General features: G+C 33.3%; 1 protein-coding gene across 1 annotated transcript in view; it reads right to left on the bottom strand.

The window, feature by feature from the left end:
- LOC149940631 (lachesin-like) overlaps nucleotides 1–23,382 on the bottom strand; it is a 212,640-nt gene extending 189,258 nt beyond the window's left edge. The window contains exon 1 of the mRNA XM_090177388.1: nucleotides 23,237–23,382. Within this exon, the coding sequence (XP_090033514.1) occupies nucleotides 23,237–23,306 (70 nt within the window). The 5' untranslated portion in view covers nucleotides 23,307–23,382. The remainder of the gene's footprint in view (nucleotides 1–23,236) is intronic.
- Nucleotides 23,383–23,503: the final 121 nt, after the last annotated feature.

Genomic DNA, 23,503 nt, shown 5'->3' with positions numbered 1-23,503 from the left:
GCCGGGGTGTTGTAGAAAACGTGATAAATACGTGATGATGGGTTAGGTGCTGGGTACTCGGAAGATATAACGAATTTAGGGGGTTAAGAATTTGCCAACACTCCCGTACAGAAAACATTCGAATTATTACTCGGGTTTGATCATTTTCTCAAAGGCGTACTATCCGCTGGTCATTTTCCATATTATGTTTCAATTATTAGGATTTTAATATATAAGTACAATTGCAAAACCTCGGTCATTTTTACCAAAAATGATTTCGGAAATTAAATAAAGAATTATAAAGAAGAATTTTTAGGTTGGAAATAAAAATAACGTAATTTATTTGTTGGGGACTGGATTTATCAAATTTTATTTTCACGCAATAAATTGATAATCTACCAACTATTTGGCTAAATATATTTTTATTAATTAAATTCAATTGGTAAATTCAGCTGTTATTAAAGTGAAATCGATCTTTCCCGAAACTAATTTTACTCGTTTTATCAAAGGATAAGTTAAAGTCCTTACGAGCAATACCAGATGGCGTTGTATAATTGGGAAAATATGGAAGGTTTCCGTTTCGTAGAGGAGGAGCTTAGGTAGTAGATCATGTTACCCGGGTCAGGAAGCATTTAATGACTATTTTTGCTAATAGATGTCAGAGTTAATATACCAACAATGGAATGTACAAGCCACCATAGAATTTTTATATTTTTCAGCGCGTGTGTTAGACTAAATATTCTAAAAAAGCTATCTTGTGTCGTAAGAACAACGTGTTATATATCTACTTTTCTATTACATTTATTCTTTAGAAACTTTCATTCCAATTTTTCGGATTCAATTAGGTCGGACAGTTCTTCATCCTAATTCTAAAATTTTTTAAATTCTTAAATCTCAAAATCAACCTGTTTTTAAAATTAAAATTAACCCCAATTATTTATAACTTCCGTCAAATCTAGCGTCAGAAATGTGAATGTCAATGACCCACCATATAAATAAAATAATTTCCAATCAACAGTAATTTCGCCAAGCACTTATAAAAAGGTCCAATGAAGTACGTACACAACGACTAGAAGACAAAAGTTAGCCCAACTACCATCATCCGCGTAAACTGTTCGGTCAATTTCCCATTCACAACGACCAACCAGACTCTCTTCCGTTCTGGGAAATGTAAGGCCAAGTAGCCAGTTTTTCCATTACAGAGGCAATTACGTACGTGAGGGCAAATAACCATTGGTTAAAGTCCGCTAAACGTCGTGACATAGTTGCATAAATTAGCGAGAACGACCACCGACAATAAAAGACCAACAACGCTATATACTATATAAATTCGATAAGCGGGTTTCGGACGATAAATTTTCAACAGGCCGAGCACTCACTCACGCGTCATTCAGTTTCAGGATCTCGTTGTCTGAGTTTAAAAACGTCGTAACTTGAACAATCAAGTTTTGGGAAAATAAAACTTGACGATTTCAGAAAATAAACCACAAAGGTTTCCGAAAATAAAGCTTGAAAGTTTCAGAAAATAAACAACGAAGGTTTCCGAAAATAAAGCTTGGAGGTTTCAGAAAATAAACCACGAAGGTTTCCAAAAACAAAGCTTGAAGGTTTCAGAAAATAAACAACGAAGGTTTACGAAAACAAAGCTTGAAGATTTCAGAAAATAAACCTTGAAGGTTTCAGAAAATAAACATTGAAGGTTTCAGAAAATAAACATTGAAGGTTTCAGAAAATAAACCTTGAATATTTCAGAAAATAAACATTGAAGGTTTCAGAAAATAAAGCTTGAAGGTTTCAGAAAATAAACAACGAAGGTTTCCGAAAACAAAGCTTGAAGGTTTCAGAAAATAAACCTTGAAGATTTCAGAAAATAAACCTTGAAGATTTCAGAAAATAGACCTTGAAGATTTCAGAGAGTTAACCTTGAGGGTTTCAGAAAATAAACCTTGAAAGTTTCAGAAAATTAAGCTTGAATATTTCAGAAAATAAACCTAGAAGGTTTCAGAAAATAAACCTTAGTTTTGAAAAAAATAAACGTTGAAAGTTTCAGAAAATAGACCTTGAAGATTTCAGAAAATAAACTTTGAAGTTTTTTCAAATGAGTAATACCCAATAAATTTATAGCATAAACGTTTTACATTTTTAAAAAGATAATTTACTTGAAAAATCTAAAAATCAAGCTAAAGCTTGGAAATTCTTATTAAAAATATCGAATCTTGAAGGTAAAACTACTTTTTCGAAAACAAAAATTACACAAAAATTCAAGGTTGATTTTCCCAAAATTCCAATTATGATTTTCTCTTGGAACCTGCAATGTGGATTTTCTCAAAACTATTTAGAGTTACGTTATTTTTAAATCGAAATAGTTTCTGAAAACAAGTTGCTATATTCTTAATTACTTATTATCGCGAAATAGATAAAATATAGCGAATTACGAGAAAGATCACTTATTCTGACACAAGAAAATGTTCTGAACAGAGTTACGACTTTTTTAAACTCAGGTAACGAAATATTGAAAGTCAACTGGTAGAGTTGCGATCCACCCGGCGTTAGAAGCGGCAAAACAAAGTGGAAAATACGATAATCAATAAAAGAATTGCGGGCAGAACCGCACCCGATAATCCTTCTAAGTTATTCGACGTTGCGCGTTCAGTTGGCCGGCGTGCGCCAAAAGCTGCTCCGCTTTCATTTCGCCAGAGAAATAACGCGAATAAAAAAATGATAGTTGATCATCGTTTCTATTTATCTTAAACAGTAATCGAGCAAAGTCGAGGTTTCCACCAATTGGTAAGGTTAAATAAACCGGGACAATTGAGTGCATTTCGTGAGGCAGGCTTATTTGTCTTCTATTTACTCGCGCAATAGGAATTCGATAATTATTATCCGGAACGTATTAAGTTATCTGAGAACGTTTGAGTTGAACCATTTGTAGAAACCAAAAAAGTACTACCGTTTAAGGAAACCAAAGAATATTACCTTTTATAGAAACCAAATAAGTACTACCGTTTGTAGAAAACAAGAACCATTTGTGGTAAGCAACGCAATACTACCGTTTGTAGAAACCAAAGAAGTACTACCGTTTGTAAAAACCAAAGAAGTATACTACCATTTGTAGAAAACCAAAACCATTTGTGGAAAATAAAGAAGTACTACCATTTGTACAAAACCACTACCGTTTGTAGAAAACAAAAACCGTTTGTAAAAAAACCATTTGTAGAAAACCAAAACCGTTTGTAGAAAACAAAGAACCACTACCGTTTGTAGAAACCAAAGAAGTACTACCATTTGTACAAAACCACTACCGTTTGTAGAAAACAAAACCGTTTGTAGAAAACAAAAACCATTTGTAGAAAACAAAAACCGTTTGTAGAAAACAAAGAATCACTACCGTTTGTAGAAAACAAAGAATCACTACCGTCTGTACAAAACCACTACCCTCTGTACAAAACCACTACCGTTTGTAGAAAACAAAAACCGTTTGTAGAAAACAAAGCTATACTGCCGTTTATAGAAACCAAAGAAGTACTACCGTTTTGTAGAAACCAAAAACGTATACTACCGTTTGTAGAAAACAAGAACCATTTGTTGAAATTAAAGAAATACTACCGTTTGTGGAAAACCAAAACCGTTTGCAGAAAGCAAAGTAGTACTTAGGCAGTAGATCATGTTAGCGGGCCAGCAGGGCAGAAACACACGTTCAATCGAAATTTATACGATCTTATTATTGACTAGTATTGAATGTTAACGTTTTATTTCAAGGCTATCCAGGTACCCCATTTGAGCGTGGGAATTAGGGTTACGATCAGTCACATTCTCATTAAACAAATATATAAAATATTCCATGAACTTTCCACAGAAATGTTATCGTAACTCTATAATAAAGTAATAAAATTTCTATGAAATCTATATAAATCTTTTCTGTATTTTCCCATGAAATATAGAAATATTTTCTATAGAATATATATAAAATAAAAAGCCGTTTTTAAAGGTAATATAAAATCCATGAATTTCTTAACAGAAGATATTAACAATTTTAAGCGTGACATTCGCAACAAGCCACTAAGCACGGCCAAAAATGTCAAAAAGCTAAACACTAACAAATTTATAAATTTGATAGTGTTTAGCATTTTTTCTCCTATTCATTACGGACTTTTCTACCTTTTCGCGTAATTTAACTTAAAGATGGATACTTCGGTCGAAAGATATCTTATAAACTTGTGGTTTTATTGACGGTACCAAAATCACCGCCTGTTACAGTTATCCCCGAAAGAGAGAGAAAAAAACAACGTAGCAAATCCATATGAAATTAAGCGTGACAGGGGTATCCACGACACAGCAGCCCGAGACTATAAACACACACAACAGCGAGAAGGAGTTGAAAGGAGGAGCGCCGAATAAAGTATCGCTCCTCGGAGGAAGCGGAAAAGGTTTGCTAAGTCTTTGGAACGATCCTAACAAGTTGACAAAACCCAGAATGTAGTCCGGAGATAAAGTTGCCATCTACATTTCGCGAGAAAAGTGCAGTTATAATATTATAATATAAATATTAAATTAATAATAATTTAGTTCTTAATAATAATTTAGTTCTTAATAATAATTTAGTTCTTAATAATAATTTAGTTCTTAATAATAATTTAGTTCTTAATAATAATTTAGTTCTTAATAATAATTTAGTTCTTAATAATAATTTAGTTCTGAATAATAATTTAGTTCTTAATAATAATTTAGATCTTAATAATAATTTAGTTCTTAATAATAATTTAGTTCTTAATAATAATTTATATCTTAATAATAATTTACTTCTTAATAATAATTTAGTTCTTAATAATAATTTAGTTCTTAATAATAATTTAGTTCTTAATAATAATTTAGTTCTTAATAATAATTTAGTTCTTAATAATAATTTAGTTCTTAATAATAATTTAGTTCTTAATAATAATTTAGTTCTTAATAATAATTTAGTTCTTAATAATAATTTAGTTCTTAATAATAATTTAGTTCTTAATAATAATTTAGTTCTTAATAATAATTTAGTTCTTAATAATAATTTAGTTCTTAATAATAATTTAGTTCTTAATAATAATATAGTTCTTAATAATAATTTAGTTCTTAATAATAATTTAGTTCTTAATAATTATTTAGTTCTTAATAATAATTTAATAATTTAGTTCTTAATAATAATTTAATAATTTAGTTCTTAATAATAATTTAATAATTTAGTTCTTAATAATAATTTAATAATTTAGTTCTTAATAATAATTTAATAATTTAGTTCTTAATAATAATTTAATAATTTAGTTCTTAATAATAATTTAATAATTTAGTTCTTAATAATAATTTAATAATTTAGTTCTTAATAATAATTTAATAATTTAGTTCTTAATAATAATTTAATAATTTAGTTCTTAATAATAATTTAATAATTTAGTTCTTAATAATAATTTAATAATTTAGTTCTTAATAATAATTTAATAATTTAGTTCTTAATAATAATTTAATAATTTAGTTCTTAATAATAATAATGTAATAATTTAGTTCTTAATAATAATGTAATAATTTAGTTCTTAATAATAATTTAATAATTTAGTTCTTAATAATAATGTAATAATTTAGTTCTTAATAATAATTTAATAATTTAGTTCTTAATAATAATTTAATAATTTAGTTCTTAATAATAATTTAGTTCTTAATAATTATTTAGTTCTTAATAATAATTTAGTTCTTAATAATAATTTAGTTCTTAATAATAATTTAGTTCTTAATAATAATTTAGTTCTTAATAATAATTTAGTTCTTAATAATAATTTAATAATTTAGTTCTTAATAATAATTTAATAATTTAGTTCTTAATAATAATTTAATAATTTAGTTATAATAATAATTTAATAATTTAGTTCTTAATAATAATTTAATAATTTAGTTCTTAATAATAATTTAATAATTTAGTTCTTATTAATAATAAGATCTTACCAATTATTTAATTCTTTATAATAAATAATTCTTAAAATTAAACAATTCTTAATATTAAATAATTCTTAATATTAAATAATTCTTAATATTAAATAACTCTTAATATTAAATAATTCTTAAAATTAAATAATTCTTAAAATTAAATAATTATTAATATTACTTTATTTTTTATATTATTATTTTTAATTTAATTTAATTTTTATTTAATTTAATAATAATTTAATTCTTAATACTAATTTTAGAATAACATCCAGCTCCACTAGATATAGACCTAGATATTCCTAGAACAGACAACGACGAAACGAAGTGAAAAGCATCCAGCGTGTTTACAGATATCCGAAATGAAATTTGTCGCTTAATCGGAGTATAATTCCGGCGGCATCTATGACGCGGCGGACCCAAAAGAGAGAGAAGAAAAAATGATAAAAAGAGAAAGCAAATGGAGGCGACCGAGAACTGGCGCTTTATCGGCAAGCGACGACCATTTGATTCGCCATCAGAAAATCGGGAAAGTATAGTGTTATAAGTAACATAATAAAAATAAGTATGACACTTTTTATTCAGCCGACGATAAATTTTTAATCATAGTCCAAATTTGGAACCAACTAAAATCAAGATATACACAGTTTGAATTGAATTCTGTTTGGATTACATAGTTTTGATCAAATCGTTATAAAAGTTGAATTACATACATTATAATTTTGTAATGAAATTTTATTACATACTATTTGAAGGATCAGTCAAAGTTTATCATAAACTGAATCACTTTAAACAAGAATCCATACCTCTACTTGGAATGCTTATCCTGCCGTTTCGCGTATGGTAAGATTCCTCTGACGGCTTTGGCCCCGCCTACGAGAGAAAAAAATCCCCTCTGCGCGCGCTCCCCTGTCACGTTGTTGTTTGTTAAATTAACCTGGTTACGTTATAAAAAACCGTCAGCCACATCGAGACGAAAATCTGCCGCGATAAGCATTCCAAGTAGAGGTATGGATTCCTGCTTTAAACAGTAAAAATAACCATTTATAAATATGCCTTTGTATAACATGAAGAATAATTCAATGATCACACGGAAGAAACAATTAGTTAACGAAAAATTCTGATATTCCTTCTGCTATTGAAAAGGTTATCATGGAAACCAAATCTGGCGATCACGATGCGCGAGCCAAAGTCATTCCAGAATTCCGCGCATTTTCCCTAACTTCATTTTTCTATCCATAAAAACTTGTTGAGTATAACGATAATAGTTAGTGTAGGGAGCTGTTGGCTAGCGTGGCATGCAGGGCTTGCCACCACCCTCCTACGCATTATTACCCGGCCACCGGAATTAATGGCTTTAAAAGTCGCTTGATGACTTAGGTCTAAGGTGGTGCATTGGGTATTAGCCTAGCTGATTATTATTATTGATTATTATTATCCATAAAATTGATGACGAGTTTTTCGTCTCGAAGTTATAAGTGACTTACTTAACGTAATAATCCTTTAAAGAGAAAAGCTCTATGGTCACACTTACGGGTATATTACATTACTTATGATAGTACCAATTTCCTTTCCGGTACAAGTAACTGTCTTTTCCGTACAGCGAGGGCATTTTTTTCTCTATTTCTCTTTTTTGCTTAAGCCTGCGGGGTGTCGATTGGAGGAAGGTGGTAGAGTACATAGTGACATAATGGCGGACATCTTCAACAATTGAAAAGCAATAAATTCTTCCCCTCACGCTCTCTATACTCGATCTGTCCGTCGCTTGCGCTGCCCTAAGGCAGACGCGCCAAGATAACGCGTCGGATATTATTAATGATGATTGGAGCTATTTGCCGCTACGATATTTATCGAAGCCGCCCCCCGAAACGAGACGGCGCCACCTGTCTCTGTATTATTGTTCTTATTATTGGTTGGGCCCGACTAGGTTTCCTAGACGCCAATCTCTACATAGATCTCTCGAAGAAACGAACGCCTTAGAGAAAATTTTTCCGAAGGGACCGTTTTACTCACATCGAGGCGCTCTGTATCGTTGGAAGAGGAAACGCACCGAGACTCATTTAAGATGTTAAGAGTACAAGGCTTCGTGGGCGCTTTCAAGTTACTTTAGACGTTACAGCTCATAAAGTTATACCTCGAAGTATCAATAGAAGCTTCGATAACACCAACTCTCTTTTAGCTTGGCTCCTTTGTTGGCAAATTGGTTAAAACATTTCACGACGCGTTGGTCGGTTACCGGATTAGAGCTTGCTAAAGAAGATAACTTTCATCCATTCTCAAGCCATACCCTTACGATAATGACTTGATCCAATGTTTAACTTTTGATCAATTTGAATCAGAACACATACAGTTTGAATTCAATTCTGTTCGAACCAAATAGTCTCGATCAAATCGGAATAAAAGTTGAATTTCATACATTTTAATTGGATAAAATATGACACATTTCGAATTTGGATCTAATTTTGATATTATTTTGGAATCAAATTTGATCCACCATTTTCGTAATGTAAGTACGACATTTATTTTTATAAAAGCAAGTGTTTTCCTTAAAGGAAGTGGGACTTAAATCGAAAGATCGTCTGCTAACTGGCGCTACGTCTAGTTTTTAACGAATGTACTTCATCAACAGAGCGGATAAAATATAATTAAATAATATATATAAAGCTAAATAAATAAATCAATTTTCGAATATAATAACTTAAGGCGTCGTTACAATTTCTTTTCCAGGTGAAGAGTGCCCAATTTAGTCGACATATTGGAAAATGTTTTGTTATAAAGTTTTATTTTTAAATTTCGGGCTGAAAATATAGGCCAAAAATTAAATAAAAAATTTTATCATCGAAATTAATTTGATCACTCGGAAAGTAACTACTTCTTAGAAATAGAATAAGTTAATCAAGTAATTATAATTATAAGAAATCCTTCTAGGTTTCCATGTTAAGCCGCGGTTAAAAAGGTGCCACGGAGCCTTAACATGTGGGCTGGCGGAGTGGTTAGCACTTTCGCCTCGGAACAAGAAGAGCCGGGTTCGATCCCGGCTTGTAGCACTGGGTGAAAACTCGGAACAACTCCTTCTGCGTTGAGTTTGCAAGTTCTCTCCACACTAGTTTAAGGGGTTTTCAACCAAGATCTTCGGTTTCCTCTTTGATAGAAACTTGTGGAGGTGAACGGTAATAGTTAGTGTAGGGAGCTGTTGGCTCGCGTGGCGTAAATTAAGGGCTTGTCACCACACTCCTACGCATTGTAACCTGGCCCCCCAAACTAATGGCTTTGAAAGTCGCTTGATGACTTAGGCGTAAGGTGGTGCCTTGGGTATTATTAGCTTAGCTGATTATATTTGGACTATATGGTATAGAAGTTGTCTTTGTCGGAAATAAGCCCAGTCATTGACAAACTACCTTGGAATTTATAAGTCACTCATGACTTGGCCCGTAACCACATATTGAAAATTTACCATGAAATAACAATAAACTTCAAACTTGAATTTGTACCGTAGCATGTCCCTTTGTACATTTCTTCATCTCTACATGGCCGTGTTGAAATAAACATTGCATCGCGTAATTCGCATTACATTTAGGGTTCGCATTGTTATTCATATTCCATTCGAAATAAAAGATCATAAAATAAGTCCGCGTAAAATAAGGTGGTTAAAGCCGGTCTGGCTAGTTCTTGCCAACCCTGATTAAATTACATTACATTACATTATACTTCTTTATATTACTTTATATTTCTTTTTATTTCTTTATATTACTTTATATTACTTTATATTTCTTTATATTTCTTTATATTTCTTTACATTTCTTTATATTATTTTATATTTCTTTATATTACTTAATTTTATATTACTTTATATAATATATTTTATCAACAGAGACGGTAGAAACAGTAAAAATTAAGGAAATCAATATCGCTAAATTAATCAGATACGACATGTTAATAAGGAAAAGAATACCCATAGAAAATTCATTCCGCATAAAAGATTCCGAGACTGAATGAATTTTGAATGGTGGCGCCTCCCAAAATCGAAAACTCCGAAAGTTCATTTAATTTTAAAACACGTTTTCAGAGCTCATCCGTGAAGCGAGAAATTTTTCGTTTCGCGCTCTAGTCAAGGATAATATTATGCAGAAGACATTTTAAATTCGAAGGAACTACGCGCAATCCTTACTTCTCTATTAAAAGGAAAATAATTGATAGTTCGACAAAATATTAAACGTTAAAAAATAACTTAAAAATTGAATATATACATTTTTAACGCGTTCCTTTGGCATTTAAATTTTCTTGCTCTCAACATCTGAGACAAAATTCGTAACAGACGTAACGTAAACGTTGGCTGGGTTTCAATTTGGGTTCTGGATAGAAAAAGGCTTTTTTAATGCTTCTCCAGTTCATAGGTCAATGTTCGTCTCCAGTCTCGTCCTAACCATAGACTTGGCGGCACTTTTTTAAACCATGCACTAAAACAGTTATCATTAGTCGGTGGCGTCATCTACCGTAAGCTAGCGCTGATAATAATTTAAACCAGTGGCGCTATCTACCACTAGCGTGAAACGAGTATAAGCAGACGACATTTAAATCAAGTATTTTTTCTTTGAAAGATAGATGCCGCCACCGACTAATGATAACGGTTTCGGTTCTTACATGATTTTAAGAAACACACTCAAAACGTACTGTTGAAAAAACAGCAAATACGGTTTATAATTTACATCAAGGTGCAGTTGAAGTGGGTTAACAGCAGTTTGTCGTAAAATTTACAACTTTCTGCTGTATTTTGAAGAAAACAGTAGTGACTGTAAAAGTTCATATTCGTACTGTTTTTAAAATGACAGTTATATTAAAATTAACAATATGAAACCGTGGTTGACGTTTTCTTCAAAAGTGCGTAAAATTTACCACACGTTGCTGTTTTTTCTGTTATAAACGGCAAGCGCTAGTATATAAAACAACTAATTATTAAATATAACCTTATCTTGCTGTATTTTTAAACAGCAGAGTGTCCAGTAAATTTAACAGGAAGCATGACAATAAAAAAAACAGTCAGAGTTGGTTGTGAAATTAACAGCATTCTGCTGGCATCTATGCTTACCGCAGCTTACTGTAAAATTTACAATAATAATTTTCTGTGTGAAGTGTTCATCAAGACTCCAGCCACAGCGGATACAAATTGTGGCGTACTATATTCACCACTCAATGGTCCTAACGTAGTTAACTAATTAATGAACTTTAGTTATTAATAATACCCAAGGCACAACCACTAGCGATTATTCCAGGTGGCCGGGTGATATAGCGTAGGAGGTTAGTGGTAAGCCCTTCATGCCGTGCGCGAAACTTCACAACGCTTTAACCCGTTGGGAGAGAACTTTCAGCGGAAGGAGCTGTTCATAGTTTTCACCCAGTGACAGAAGTTGGTAACAAATTTAATTTACCCTAGTTAAACTAAAAAAGCATTAATTTTATCAGAATTGATGTGGCTTAAGCTACCTCGAATGTAACAGTAAATTCCAATTTGGTTCTACAGCGTCGTATAAAGGCCCCTTTTTTCTAAAACCTTTTCGAAGAGCCTTATTGGAAGCTCTTACTCTACCTAGTAAGTTATTGACTTTGACGAGTTTCTTCCAACTTGGAATTATTTTAACAGCTCCAGGAGCTGGTATTTAAGATGGGGATAATGCGTAACGTCTCCTAAGGAACAAAAACATTTGTAGACGCCAATAAATAATATATATCGGTGATAAAACTATATGTATATTTTTAATCAACTAGCGCCTGTAAAAGTGTTCCGCTTACAAGCAATCCACCAGGTGTAAAACGCGAAATTGATTTTAAGTTAAATAGACCCCGAAAATAGACTTACTAGAAAATGTATTGACGAAACCGCCGATTCCAAATTACGCATTTATTAACGTATTAAGGTGGTTTAATAAAGAGGAAATTAGGTAACTGAAATTCTATTCAAACTAAGACAATATGCCTATTCTTGATCTACAAACGCCTGTAGAAGTGTTCAGCTTACAGCACAGAGGTGTTCTGTTTGAAGAAACCCACCTGGGGCAAAACAGCTAAAATAGGAAAAGTTTTTTCGTTTTTAATTCGTGGGTAATGGGCCAGTGAGAGGACATTAGTTTCGGTTTTTCGGACTGAAGTTAAGGGGAGGGGGATAGGTCCAGACCTAATAAGACGAGATAAAATTAAAGTTCTAATTGCGAAATTTAATCAAATAAAGTGAAATTAGCCTCTTGATACCCGGCGGATGTCGCATCGCTGTAAAAACAAGTAGACGAAACACGTTCCGGAAGCGGAGGCTCAATCTAAGACGAATAAATATTCATTAGTCCAAGCTGGCAAGGTCGGCGACAGGCGTGGATGGCTCACGGGGCTGCGGACTGATTTTTTTCCCGAAATCTCCTTCCGCCAAAAAAAGTAGTTCCAAAGCCCGCGAGATTAAAGAGAATATAGAGGTTTGAAAAAATAAAGAGAGTAGGCTTTTAAGACTACCATCTCTAATTCCCTTCTATAAACTGAAAGCTACGTACCCCATTTAAAAATTCCCTTTCATCATTGGCCCATTTTTCGCGGCTTAGATTAAAGGAAGCTTGAATTTACGCCTTCGGACTTAAGCCATTTGGCTTAACGCTGGAAACTTTTCCCAAATTAAAGTTTTCCCGAAACTTTTTAACTTTTAGGTAAAAATAAAACATTTACGGCTCAGCCAATTAGAAACTATACCATCTCCGGTTTTTACAAACTGACCAATGAAAGGGTTGGAATAAGGTACCTTTGACACGCGAGCGGTAACACTTTCACGAAGTGGTTTATCGGGTTTTTTTAGTACGTCTATGACTTCAAACGCATCCTGTGGTAGTTTTAACATGAATTTAATATGACGAACTTCTATCTCAAGTCTGTAGTCACTGATTAAATTTTAAACCTAACATTTTTGGTTAGTTCTAGTATCTGTTGGTTTCTTAATTTCATACGCTTAAATATCAATCAAATCGATTGACCTCAGATATTTAAGGTCACAAATCGAATTTCAAAATTCCGGTTTCTTCACAACCTAGGTATTACTTAGCTAGTTCAAATTTTGGACCAATTTTTACTATGCGTATCAGAATAATTAAGTTTCCCGTAAATAAGAAGTTTACACTATCTTCCACTTTTAAAAAAATTACTAAGAGCAAATTGTATTTGTTGCGTATATTTTTATCGCTTCAAAAAGTTGTTTTACCCCTTTTTTGTCGCAGTCGATAAACTATACCTTGAGCTCCAGTTAAATTATAAGGTTTCAAGCAATTGTAACCATCAGTGAAGCCCAGTGTGATGTCGAAATTTAATAAAGAATCGAAGAAATAACGGTAAAAAGCTCAATATTTATTTAACAATCAACGTTTGAGAAAACTAACCTGAAGAAGGTGGAGTAGCTGAATTTAAATAATCTCAGAAGCTTATAAGATATCGTTCCCTAAACTGATAATGTTATTCGTTCGAAGTAACTACCTTCGCAGATCCCGCTGCTTTTTAAAAACATCATTTTGACGAAGAAAAAATCTGTTGTATTTATTTATATTTTACATCGTTTAGCGATTTGGCGGAACAAATGGCGAATTTACACGTTTCATACTATAGATGGGTACTTATCTCTTAAGAGATAAATTATTCACTTCTGGTTACACTTGATATCATCAAACTCTACAACTGCCCTTAAGAAAAATAATTTTCAAAGTGTAAAAACAATATTTAATTTCTTAAGCTTTAGATAGATACTTATCATGTAAGCCACATTATATACTTATGATATTATTACGAATGTATTATTATTAATTTACTCTACACGTATCATTTGCATAAAATATAAACCAGGTATTATTTCGACGAAAAATGGAAAGATTTAGACTATGCAAACAAAAAAATATGGCAAGAAATAAAATGGAAAAATTCCCAAAAACGCATACTGAACTCGGTTAAAAACTGCAGCCACGAATACGCGTTACATACTCGCAAAGAACGTCTGGTAAAAGGTGGAATATATATATTTTTTCAAACCGTACGAGATTTGGAATAAAAATCGACTCTGAAGAAGATGCGATAAAAAATAGAAACAATTTCAATTCCTTCTACTCGACCTTCCTTTCGTCTTTACGAGCAATTCGCCCACATTTAAATAAACCCCGGCCAAAAAAAAAGGTATAAGAGGGTTTCCATTTTTGCGCGTTTGCTAGCTTAGTTTCCCAGAATATATAAATTTCCCCCCTAAAAGGGATCCGAAATAAATACGTGAAAATTTCGCGATATTCCCCAGTTGACCTCGAAGCTTTTCAATCGAGAAAAACCGCAATATTTTATACTGAAAAACAAATTTGAGGAAGGAGTGAGGCTGACGGGGAAGAAAACATATTTGCGATGATACAGTTTTCGATTCGAGAACATTTCACCTTTTTCAACTTTTCTATAAAAAAACCTTTTTCTGTTAAAAAAATGATTAGATATAAAAACAGAGACCATACAACCGGCTAGTGTCCCTCGTGAGAAGCTCGAAGTTGATAAATCGTCGACTGCTAAGGTCGCTAACACTACTTTAGCAGACGAAAATAAAGCGCTTAAATTTGTATAGCTAAATTTATATATAGTTAAATTTATGAAGTCCAATAAAGTATCTTTGATTACCATTATATAGGAATGCTACTTAATTACTGTAATATCCGATATTTTCCCTCGCGCCGTGTTATGTTAAAATGAGCGATATATACAGTGCCCAAAAGCTCATTTTCTCTTTTGATGAACATATTAGTAAATTACAAAATTTCAGGAATTAAATTCCCTGACATTTCCCGGTTTTCCCTGACCAAATTGCCAAATTTTCCCTGACCATTTTTGCAGAATAAATGAATGTTTGGAGGAAAATGTTTTAAAAATATTTATTAATACATTTTAAAATTATTATTTTTATGGACCATTTTAAAATTCTCCTATTTTTATGGACCATTTTAAAATTATCTTATTTTTATGGACCATTTTAAAATTCTCTTATTTTTATGGACCATTTTAAAATTATCTTATTTTTATGGACCATTTTAAAATTCTCTTATTTTATGGACCATTTTAAAATTCTCTTATTTTAATGGACCATTTTAAAATTATCTTATTTTATGGACCATTTTAAAATTCTCTTATTTTTATGGACCATTTTAAAATTATCTTATTTTATGGACCATTTAACATTCCCTGGCTTTTCCCTGACTTTTCCCTGACCTTTTAGAAACATTTTCAAATTCCCTGGATTTTCCCGGATCTTTTAGAAACATTTTCAAATTCCCTGACTATTCTCCGACCATTTGGAATCATTATCAAATTCTTTGGATTTTCCCTGACCTTTTAGAAACATTTTCAAATTCCCTGGCTTTTCCCTGACCTTTTAGACACATTTTCAAATTCCCTGACTATTCCCCGACCATTTGGAATAATTTTAAAATTCCCTGGCTTTTTCCTGACCTCTTATAATCATTTTCAAATTCCCTGACTTTTCCAGGTTTTCCAGGTCGAGTACGAACCCTGTACATGATTTTAAGTGAAACCCCTCTCAAAGACCTTCATTTTTCTAGTAAGTCCATTGTGACAGGTAAGCACCCAGTCAATGATTTTACGTCTCGCATTTGACGTAGCTTCAGCCGAGCCCCTTTCTCCGTGGCACTGTGACATTCGAAGTGTATTTACATATAATTTCCCGAGCCAACGCATTATTTTATTAAAACAAGAAAACTATCTCCTGAACTGGAGGCAACGCAAAGACGAGCTGCGAGATTGAAACTCGCTTATTGAAAGCTTGTTTATCGTAAATTACGAAATTACGAAATTAAACGTTCGTATTTGAGCTGGTTTTGCAACGGAATTGTAATACACGCTCGCAGATTGGCTGTATTGAAAAGCAAACCTAATCAAGACACGATACAACATCGAAGCGATGCGCATTACCAATATAGGCGAGCGTTGTAATTAGGGGGGGGGAGATGGGGGAAATCGGGGAATGTTTCCAGACCCGCGCTAGCTTCACAGGCAGATCAATGCGCCTATTTGCGAATACAGCGTTGGAAGGTCGCACTACGCTTCTATAGGCTTTGTCGGTTTCTAACTAAAATGACACGCAGCGCCTCTCGTGGCGAGATCACGCGTAATTTGGATTAAAGATTTTTCCCAGCCCCCATTGAAATTAATGTTAAGATGGCGATAGTTAAACGTTAATTAACCTACCAAATTATATAAGAACTATTCCACTGACAATTTTTCCCGTTTACATGAACTTAAATGTAATATAAACTCGTCTTGAAAAATCGTTTATAGCTTTAAAACATTCAAAAATAATATTTTTAAAGCGCTATGTAGATTATCGAACAGCTCCTCGTCGGGGTAAAGTTTGCGTTGTCAACGCGCGTATTAGAAAGCAAAATGAGATTTCAGAAAGTAGGTTATAATTCGGAACAATATTAATACTTTTCACGAATTTTGTCATCAGTGAATTATAAATATGACTTGAAATAAATTTTAAGGTTTATTTAAAGCTAGTTTCATAACTTTGTATCCATTGGTTCGTTCACAATGTATTTTTTAAGTAGACGAAAATTTAAGTCTCGGTTTAATCTACCGTGTATTTTGAAACGGAAAAACCCGAGTACATGTACTATCGTTAAATGATGGTGAACGCTAAATGTAATACGAAACAAATAACGAAATACGTGGGATTTTTGCCGTTAAATGGACTTAGAAAATATTTGAGAGAATCTACGAATAGAAAAGGTCAAGCTCGTTTGGTAGGCAATCGTATATTGAACGTTAGGGAAACAGTGAACGAAGACAGCTCAGTAGTTCAAGGCCAATGCATACGAGAGACGTCGGTGACTAAAAAGGTCTTCGATATAACAATTAATTAAAGTAATTTAATTTTAATCGTCATATAATTTCTATAAAATATTACTCTAGTTTGTAAACGATAGAAGTATTTAAAATTCATCTGGAATCACCGCTCTTCCCCTAGATGTATATCTAGGCATAAGCATAAACTTTGAGCCCGCCTATTTATAAAATAAAACGATAAAATATATCTTAAAGGCTTTTTTTGGGTTTCTTTTAAATTCATTTATTATGGAAAAATTTTAATCAAATATTTATTCTAAAAACAGATTGTTAATTTACTTTAGATCATCGCTACATTTACATTAGCGTCAACGGGAATTGTAGTTTATTTTTAACCAAGTTACGCGCGAGCTCGCCCCTAGAGGCGCTGCGCATCAATCGCTCGTACTCTATTCCAAATATATATAACGATAAGTAACATAATAACAATAAGTATGACAATTAACGAGATTTCCAAAAAAAACTGATTTCAATAGCTAATGCGTAATCAAGATGTTTTCTCAGCACAGAGCCCTCTAGTGTCTAAAATACGCGAGATTTCCGCTAAGTCGAAATATCTGGTTTCCGATAGATAGGTGGAATATTAGGCTAAAATGATAAAAATTAAAAAAGTTTTTCTCGGCGGCAAGAGCTCATGTTTTTTATCACGCGTGATTCGCACGCGGGCTTCAAAACAAAGCCAAAGCCGCTCGCGACTCCAGAACGTGCTCTCCGATATTAGGCTTAAATTTTTATCAAAAGGTAGTCATCCAAAACCGGTAAGTCGCGAGTCCAAGTCACAGCTTGAAGAGAGTATCAGTGCCGAAAAAAGTTCGGTTAGAAAATTAGCATTAAAGCAATAGGAAGTGTCATACTTATTGTTATTATGTTACTTATGATATAACGAATACGCTAATTTCAGTTAACACTAAATATTATTCTCGCTGGATTGAAGTTTTTAAGGTTAGAAGCTGTGAAAATGGCGTTTTATGATATTTTACAATCCATTATATAGGCTTTTGAATCTCATTGTTACGACTACAGGCTATAAAGGACCTGTTATAATTAGAGTTGACTTTGAAATGCTACGACATGGTCAACAACGGGATCAAATGTAACCCGTCAAACAAGCGAACCCAATGATTTTTCTAACTCACTTAGTATTTCTTAGTTTTAGAAACGTCTATATTTGTATTAATTCCTGCGCTTTAAATGTATATTTACATATATATTAATGAAAAAATTAATATCATTGTTTAAATAGAATAGACCTGTCTATAAATTCCTAGCTATAAACATGCCAAACACTTTAACAAAGACAACATAGCCCTACTTCAGTAGGACTTGCAAACTTATTTATTCTTTGGTTTTATATAGAATTTCTGCTATTGCTCATTCCTATTTGATTGCTATTTTCTGAAGCGTCACCCATAAAGTCGATTTTCAAAATGTAGCTATAGTAGCCTAAGTGAAGATCGTGTATTTCAAAATATAGTAAGTCCATAACGTAACTATTTACAACACCAATGATATAAAGTTAATCAACTATTTATAATGGTTTGTATAAAACTATAACCGTTAAATGAGTAGGATTTTGATCAAAAATCCAATATTTATCCAGAGAACTTAGTTGGCAGGTTTGCCGGATAATCCTATTTTGAGCATCCCAGGTTCATGAAAAATCGGGACAAACCTTCTGTCTCTCTATAAACAAAAGTAAATAACCACATAAGTAGTATTTTATAGAATGGATTATAACTTCGTTTTTTGGAAAGCGATCTACAATAGGCACTTTAGATTTCAAAGCAGATGATTTTTCGTTAACTTTTGTTTTATTTATTGTGTTGTGAAGATTGTGTTTAAAAATCTCAAGAAATGGCCGAAGTACTCAAAAAGGGCATATTTGTCAATTTGATGGACAACTTTGTGAGAGACCGGTCTGAGATAGAAGGTTGGGGTTTTTTTATTTTGTGAAATAGAATTTAGTCTAGGATCAATAGGGACTACTTTTTCAACATAAGCTCTTAATTATGTGTTCGAAAGTACTTAATTTAGTCATGAAAATTGTACATCCAAAAAAATTTTCCTATATACACGTCAAATAACAATACTCTTGTATTTCAGATTCTCAATTAATTAGTTATAACAGAAGTATATCAAATCTTATGAAATAAATATTCATCAAGCACGTTAAAATTAAACATGTTCCTTAGCAGGCAATAGAGGTACGTTTCAAAGGGCGCTATTTGACCGCCGGCTTAGACCTAACGGTGTGAGATGTAAACATTACATTGCCTACGGATATTGACTTATAAATCATAGTTTTCCGAATAAATAGTTTTAAAAATTTACGAAAACAACGTAGTTAGCCCCGAAACTATTTTTTCGTCCACAAAGTATTTTAAAAATCAACCGTATTTAGGTAGATTAATATTTCTCTAAGGATATATTAATATATTTTTGGTTAAAATTATAAGATCCTAATGATATTTTTTTGCTAAACCTTGGATTCTACGGTAATACTTCATAATTATAGTTTAACCAAGCAACGGCCCTGAAGAAAACCCTTTGTATGCTTTTCCGTATTACACCAAAACGATCGCCCCCTATCGTAGCTACATGGCGGGAAAACACTTTCTTCACAAGGTGATTTCTTAATCTTCTGCAATTTCTGATGATAAACATAAACTTATTCTTGTTGCATCGCATTTGTATCTAAGCATCGGTCATAAGACGGTGAACGTGTTAAATTCGGGAGACTAGGACTTGAATAGCTACGCCGCGTGCCCCGTTGCAAATATACTGCAATTATTAAGTCTCAGTTCGTAAGCTTTGGAAATCTCAACCAACCGAACCTAATTCGATAGGTTGGAAGTACTGCCGGAAACGACATCCACGTTCTACACTAGAATTGCTTTAATTACTGAATTTCAAATGAACTATACTATTTTAATATCACAGGAGAATGTACTGTAAAGGTTAAAATTAGTGTAAAAAGGGTTCCTCGATAAAGCTCCTACAATAGCCCCATGCACTAGAAAACGAGTAACAAGAACGGGTAAAATTGGCAGGCTTAGCTTTAATGGTAACAGACTGATTACGCTACACCACGGTGTAGAAAATTGGTGGGAGGCTGGAGGAGGAAGCATTGAAATTTTTCCGCAAATCGGAAAATTACAAAATTTAAGCATATATTACTTTTAAAGGGTTTTTAATTTTTTTAACTTTTTGTCGAAATAAAATGTCTAATATCAGGAAACATACTACAAAACATTAATAGCGTTACATTGTTAATCAGTTTAAAGGTAGTATAGAGATTTAGTTTTACTTTTAGATTCGAAAAAATTATGCGAAAATGCCGCTTTATTTAAACAATATTAGACTAATCATGGAATTTACATTTTCCGACTTACAACAACCTTAATTTAATATTATTTCAGGTAAATGTATAACGTAACATTTGTCTTTAGAGAAATATTTTTGGAAAGCAAAATGCTGACTTGGAAAGTAATGTAAATTCACCGTTCCAGTTAAAGATTTAGATTATATTTGAGATGGCCTTTCCAAATCGTTGTCTTCCAGTTCAGACGGTTTTTTTTCTCACAATTCTAAGAAGATTAGTTTCGAAAACGAGTTTTATAAGCTGAACTGAACTGAATTTTTCGGACTTTTTAACTCCACCCCATTTCATTGCCCCCCCCCCCCCCTTGGAAATTCGGGAGATATCCAAATATCCAATCTAGGGTAAGTAGGTATAGATTATCTTGGCCTACACGCATTTAAAATTTTCAATTTGATTAAGTACCATTGTACTTAAAGCAATTTTTGAAATATTGAACCGCATTAAGGTCAATAATCGGGGTCAAAACCAACTCGATGAAACCACTTGGTTAAAACCGGTTATAGGATATTTTGCCTTTTTTTAAATATCAAAAGTCAAAATTTAGGCCAGAGATTCCAACAGTAGACCGGTTCCGCCCTTTTGGGGGTCATCAGTACTGTGTAGGAACTTGGATATCCTCGGAAATCTGCCGATATCAGTAAAACTAATAAACATTAGGGCACTCTGAATGTTTATTATTTTTTTTAAATACAAAAAAATTACAATATTTTACTAAAATAATAGCTTTTATTTAGTTTAGCTTTTGTTTCATATTTGTATAAATTGGGGTGAGATCAAATTCTCCTCTAATTGAGGGGGACAGGGTAGTTTTAAAGTTCAAAAGCTCGCTGCCTCGCTTCGGTGACAAAAACTAGGGGGAAATCAAAATAATCTAATTATTTAATAATTTTGCTTACTTTGTTTAGTTTCTAATTTAAAACCATAACAGCAGACAATTTCCTACTTAGAAAACGAGTGACATAAGTTAAACAGGCTGTTTACATTTTAGCCGGCTTTAACCGAAAAAAAACGTTTATATCCAATTAAAAATTCGGCTTTTTTTCCAACCCTGGTAGAAAATACAAAAAAGAAATAAAAAATCTAGCTTTAGCGCAGGGTACCATAAATATTTAAAAAAGGAATTTACCTAGTTGCTATTCCATTTCTATCAAAATCGCGTAAGAGAAACCTATCCCCAATTTCGAACAATTCGGTTCCGTTCTAATTGCCAAACAAAATACGAGCAATTTCTCCATCAAAGGAATCTACACACGGCGGCGTGCATTGGCGGAGTTCTCGCTAGAAAATACGTGATCTTCGACGTTAAAGATTCCAAAAAATATGGACTCTTTAACGACTATTAGAAGGGACTATTGTATAGGCGTTCTAATTATACGTAATGCGGCTAAACCCCCATAATCCTAGCGGCGACTTTAATAAAACGTAAATAATGGTATATCCATTCCTAGGCCGAAGGCTAATCATCCCGGCTAGCTTATCAAACTGGCGCGTCGGCGTCCAAAACGGGACTAAATTACGGAATTATAGCGAGGTACTATTAAGGTGTAATAGTCGGTGAAAAAGCCAACCCACCTCAAATATCAGAAAGAGTGACAAATTCAATCGAAACAGAACGGGCGAAGAAAGCGGAGAAAAAAATATCTCCGTTTCCACGAAAAGTTATTTCCAGCGGGACCAGAAAAAGGTCCCGTTGGTGGTGCTGGTTACTGCGGTCAGCGGCGACTTCGTTTTGAGGTGGTGGTCACGTCACTGCGATCATCCGAAAGGGAGGGGACATAGGCGTAATGAGAGAAGCTAAGAATTATCGAAATCAACCCTGGAAGAGAACTTCGTATGCGAACGGCGTTTGTCCGATAAAGGTTATACGTTGAGGAGCGAGTTGGAGAGAGCGCGCGCTACCGAATAGGGGGGTCGCGCCGCTAAAGGGGGGTTACGTCAAAGGAAAAAAATATGAACCTACGCACACCTAGTTATATCCAGTCGCGTGGACTAAACCAACTGTTAAGTCGCAGCTCGCGCCATTAACAGCGGCGTCGACTGCACCCTAGTTGAAGCTTTTAAAGACGCGGTCCAGTAATCAAGCCCGTAGAGTATACGAGAGGGTGATCCGACTACGTAATTCAAGATAGATTCATTAGGGTAAAAGTCACTTACGAGTGTATAAGGAGCGCGGAACGTGGACACTAACAACCACAACAGTTATATTAGGCGCAACTTTTACGCAAATAGAATCTGAATAGTAAAATAACGAACCTTGCCCCCTCAACCTTCTATTAACTATTACAGTTTTTCCCCTCTCGCATTCCGACGCATTATGTATAGCCGATTATAATTACTCTAAGAGAAGGATTTACCAGAAGTAAATAATAACTCTTTTACGAGAGATGTATTCATTTATATATCTACAGGATGGAAGCCTCAGCCGTGGTCCCGCCTCGGTACTTCTCCTAGTACACCAGAGTGCTGCGGGTGGAACTCTTCTACAGGCGCTGGTAGACCAAAAATAGACCAATGGGAGAATTGGATGCCTCAGTCGTGGTCCAGGCTCGGTACTTTTCCTAGTCTAAAACTATAATTAGAAACGCATTCTCCAAATGCTTTTTCGGGCAATTGGACAAAGATGCGCTTCTAATTATGCCATTGGTCTATTTGTGGAATACCAGTGCCTGTAGAAGTGTTCGACCCGCAGCACTCTGGTGTACTAGGAGAAGTACCGAGCCTGGACCATGGCTGAAGCTTCCACCCTGTATATTTTCTTAACCATTTAATTAGAAAAATATGATTTTAAAATAAAAAAATAAGCGTTATAATTTCTACATTTTACATCGTAAATTACGAACCGTGATGAAATTGGGCGGGAAATTACCGCCTATTGAACACTGCCTGCGAAATTAACGTTTCATTTTAACTTCTCGTAAGAGATATATTATATACTTTAGGTACACGTCGACTGGGATGAGTAAAAATTCAAATTGGGCACTTCGATTGTGAAATAAGCGGGAAAATAAAAATGGTACAAACCTTGAAACATCCAAGATAGCAGACTCAAAATCTTCCAGACAACTCGACTAAGTCTAAAAGACCACTTCATCCTAAGATTCAGTTTTGTCGACAAAAGTTCCACGAAACTGGGAAACAAATTTCGTTTATATTTAAATACGATTCGAAGCTTATAACACTCGCCCGATTAGTTCCAAATATACCGAGGCAAAATAAATATTATTAAGAAAAGCTACTAAATGTTATAGCCACGTTAACGAAATAAAGATTACGAAAAATGACGAAGAT

The sequence above is a fragment of the Leiobunum rupestre genome, chromosome 6 (assembly GCF_980474605.1).
Source record: "Leiobunum rupestre chromosome 6, qqLeiRupe1.1.hap1, whole genome shotgun sequence".
Classification (NCBI taxonomy): Eukaryota; Metazoa; Arthropoda; class Arachnida; order Opiliones; family Sclerosomatidae; genus Leiobunum; species Leiobunum rupestre.
Note: the sequence above shows the minus strand (reverse complement) of the source record. Positions and strands in the feature narration are given on the sequence as shown.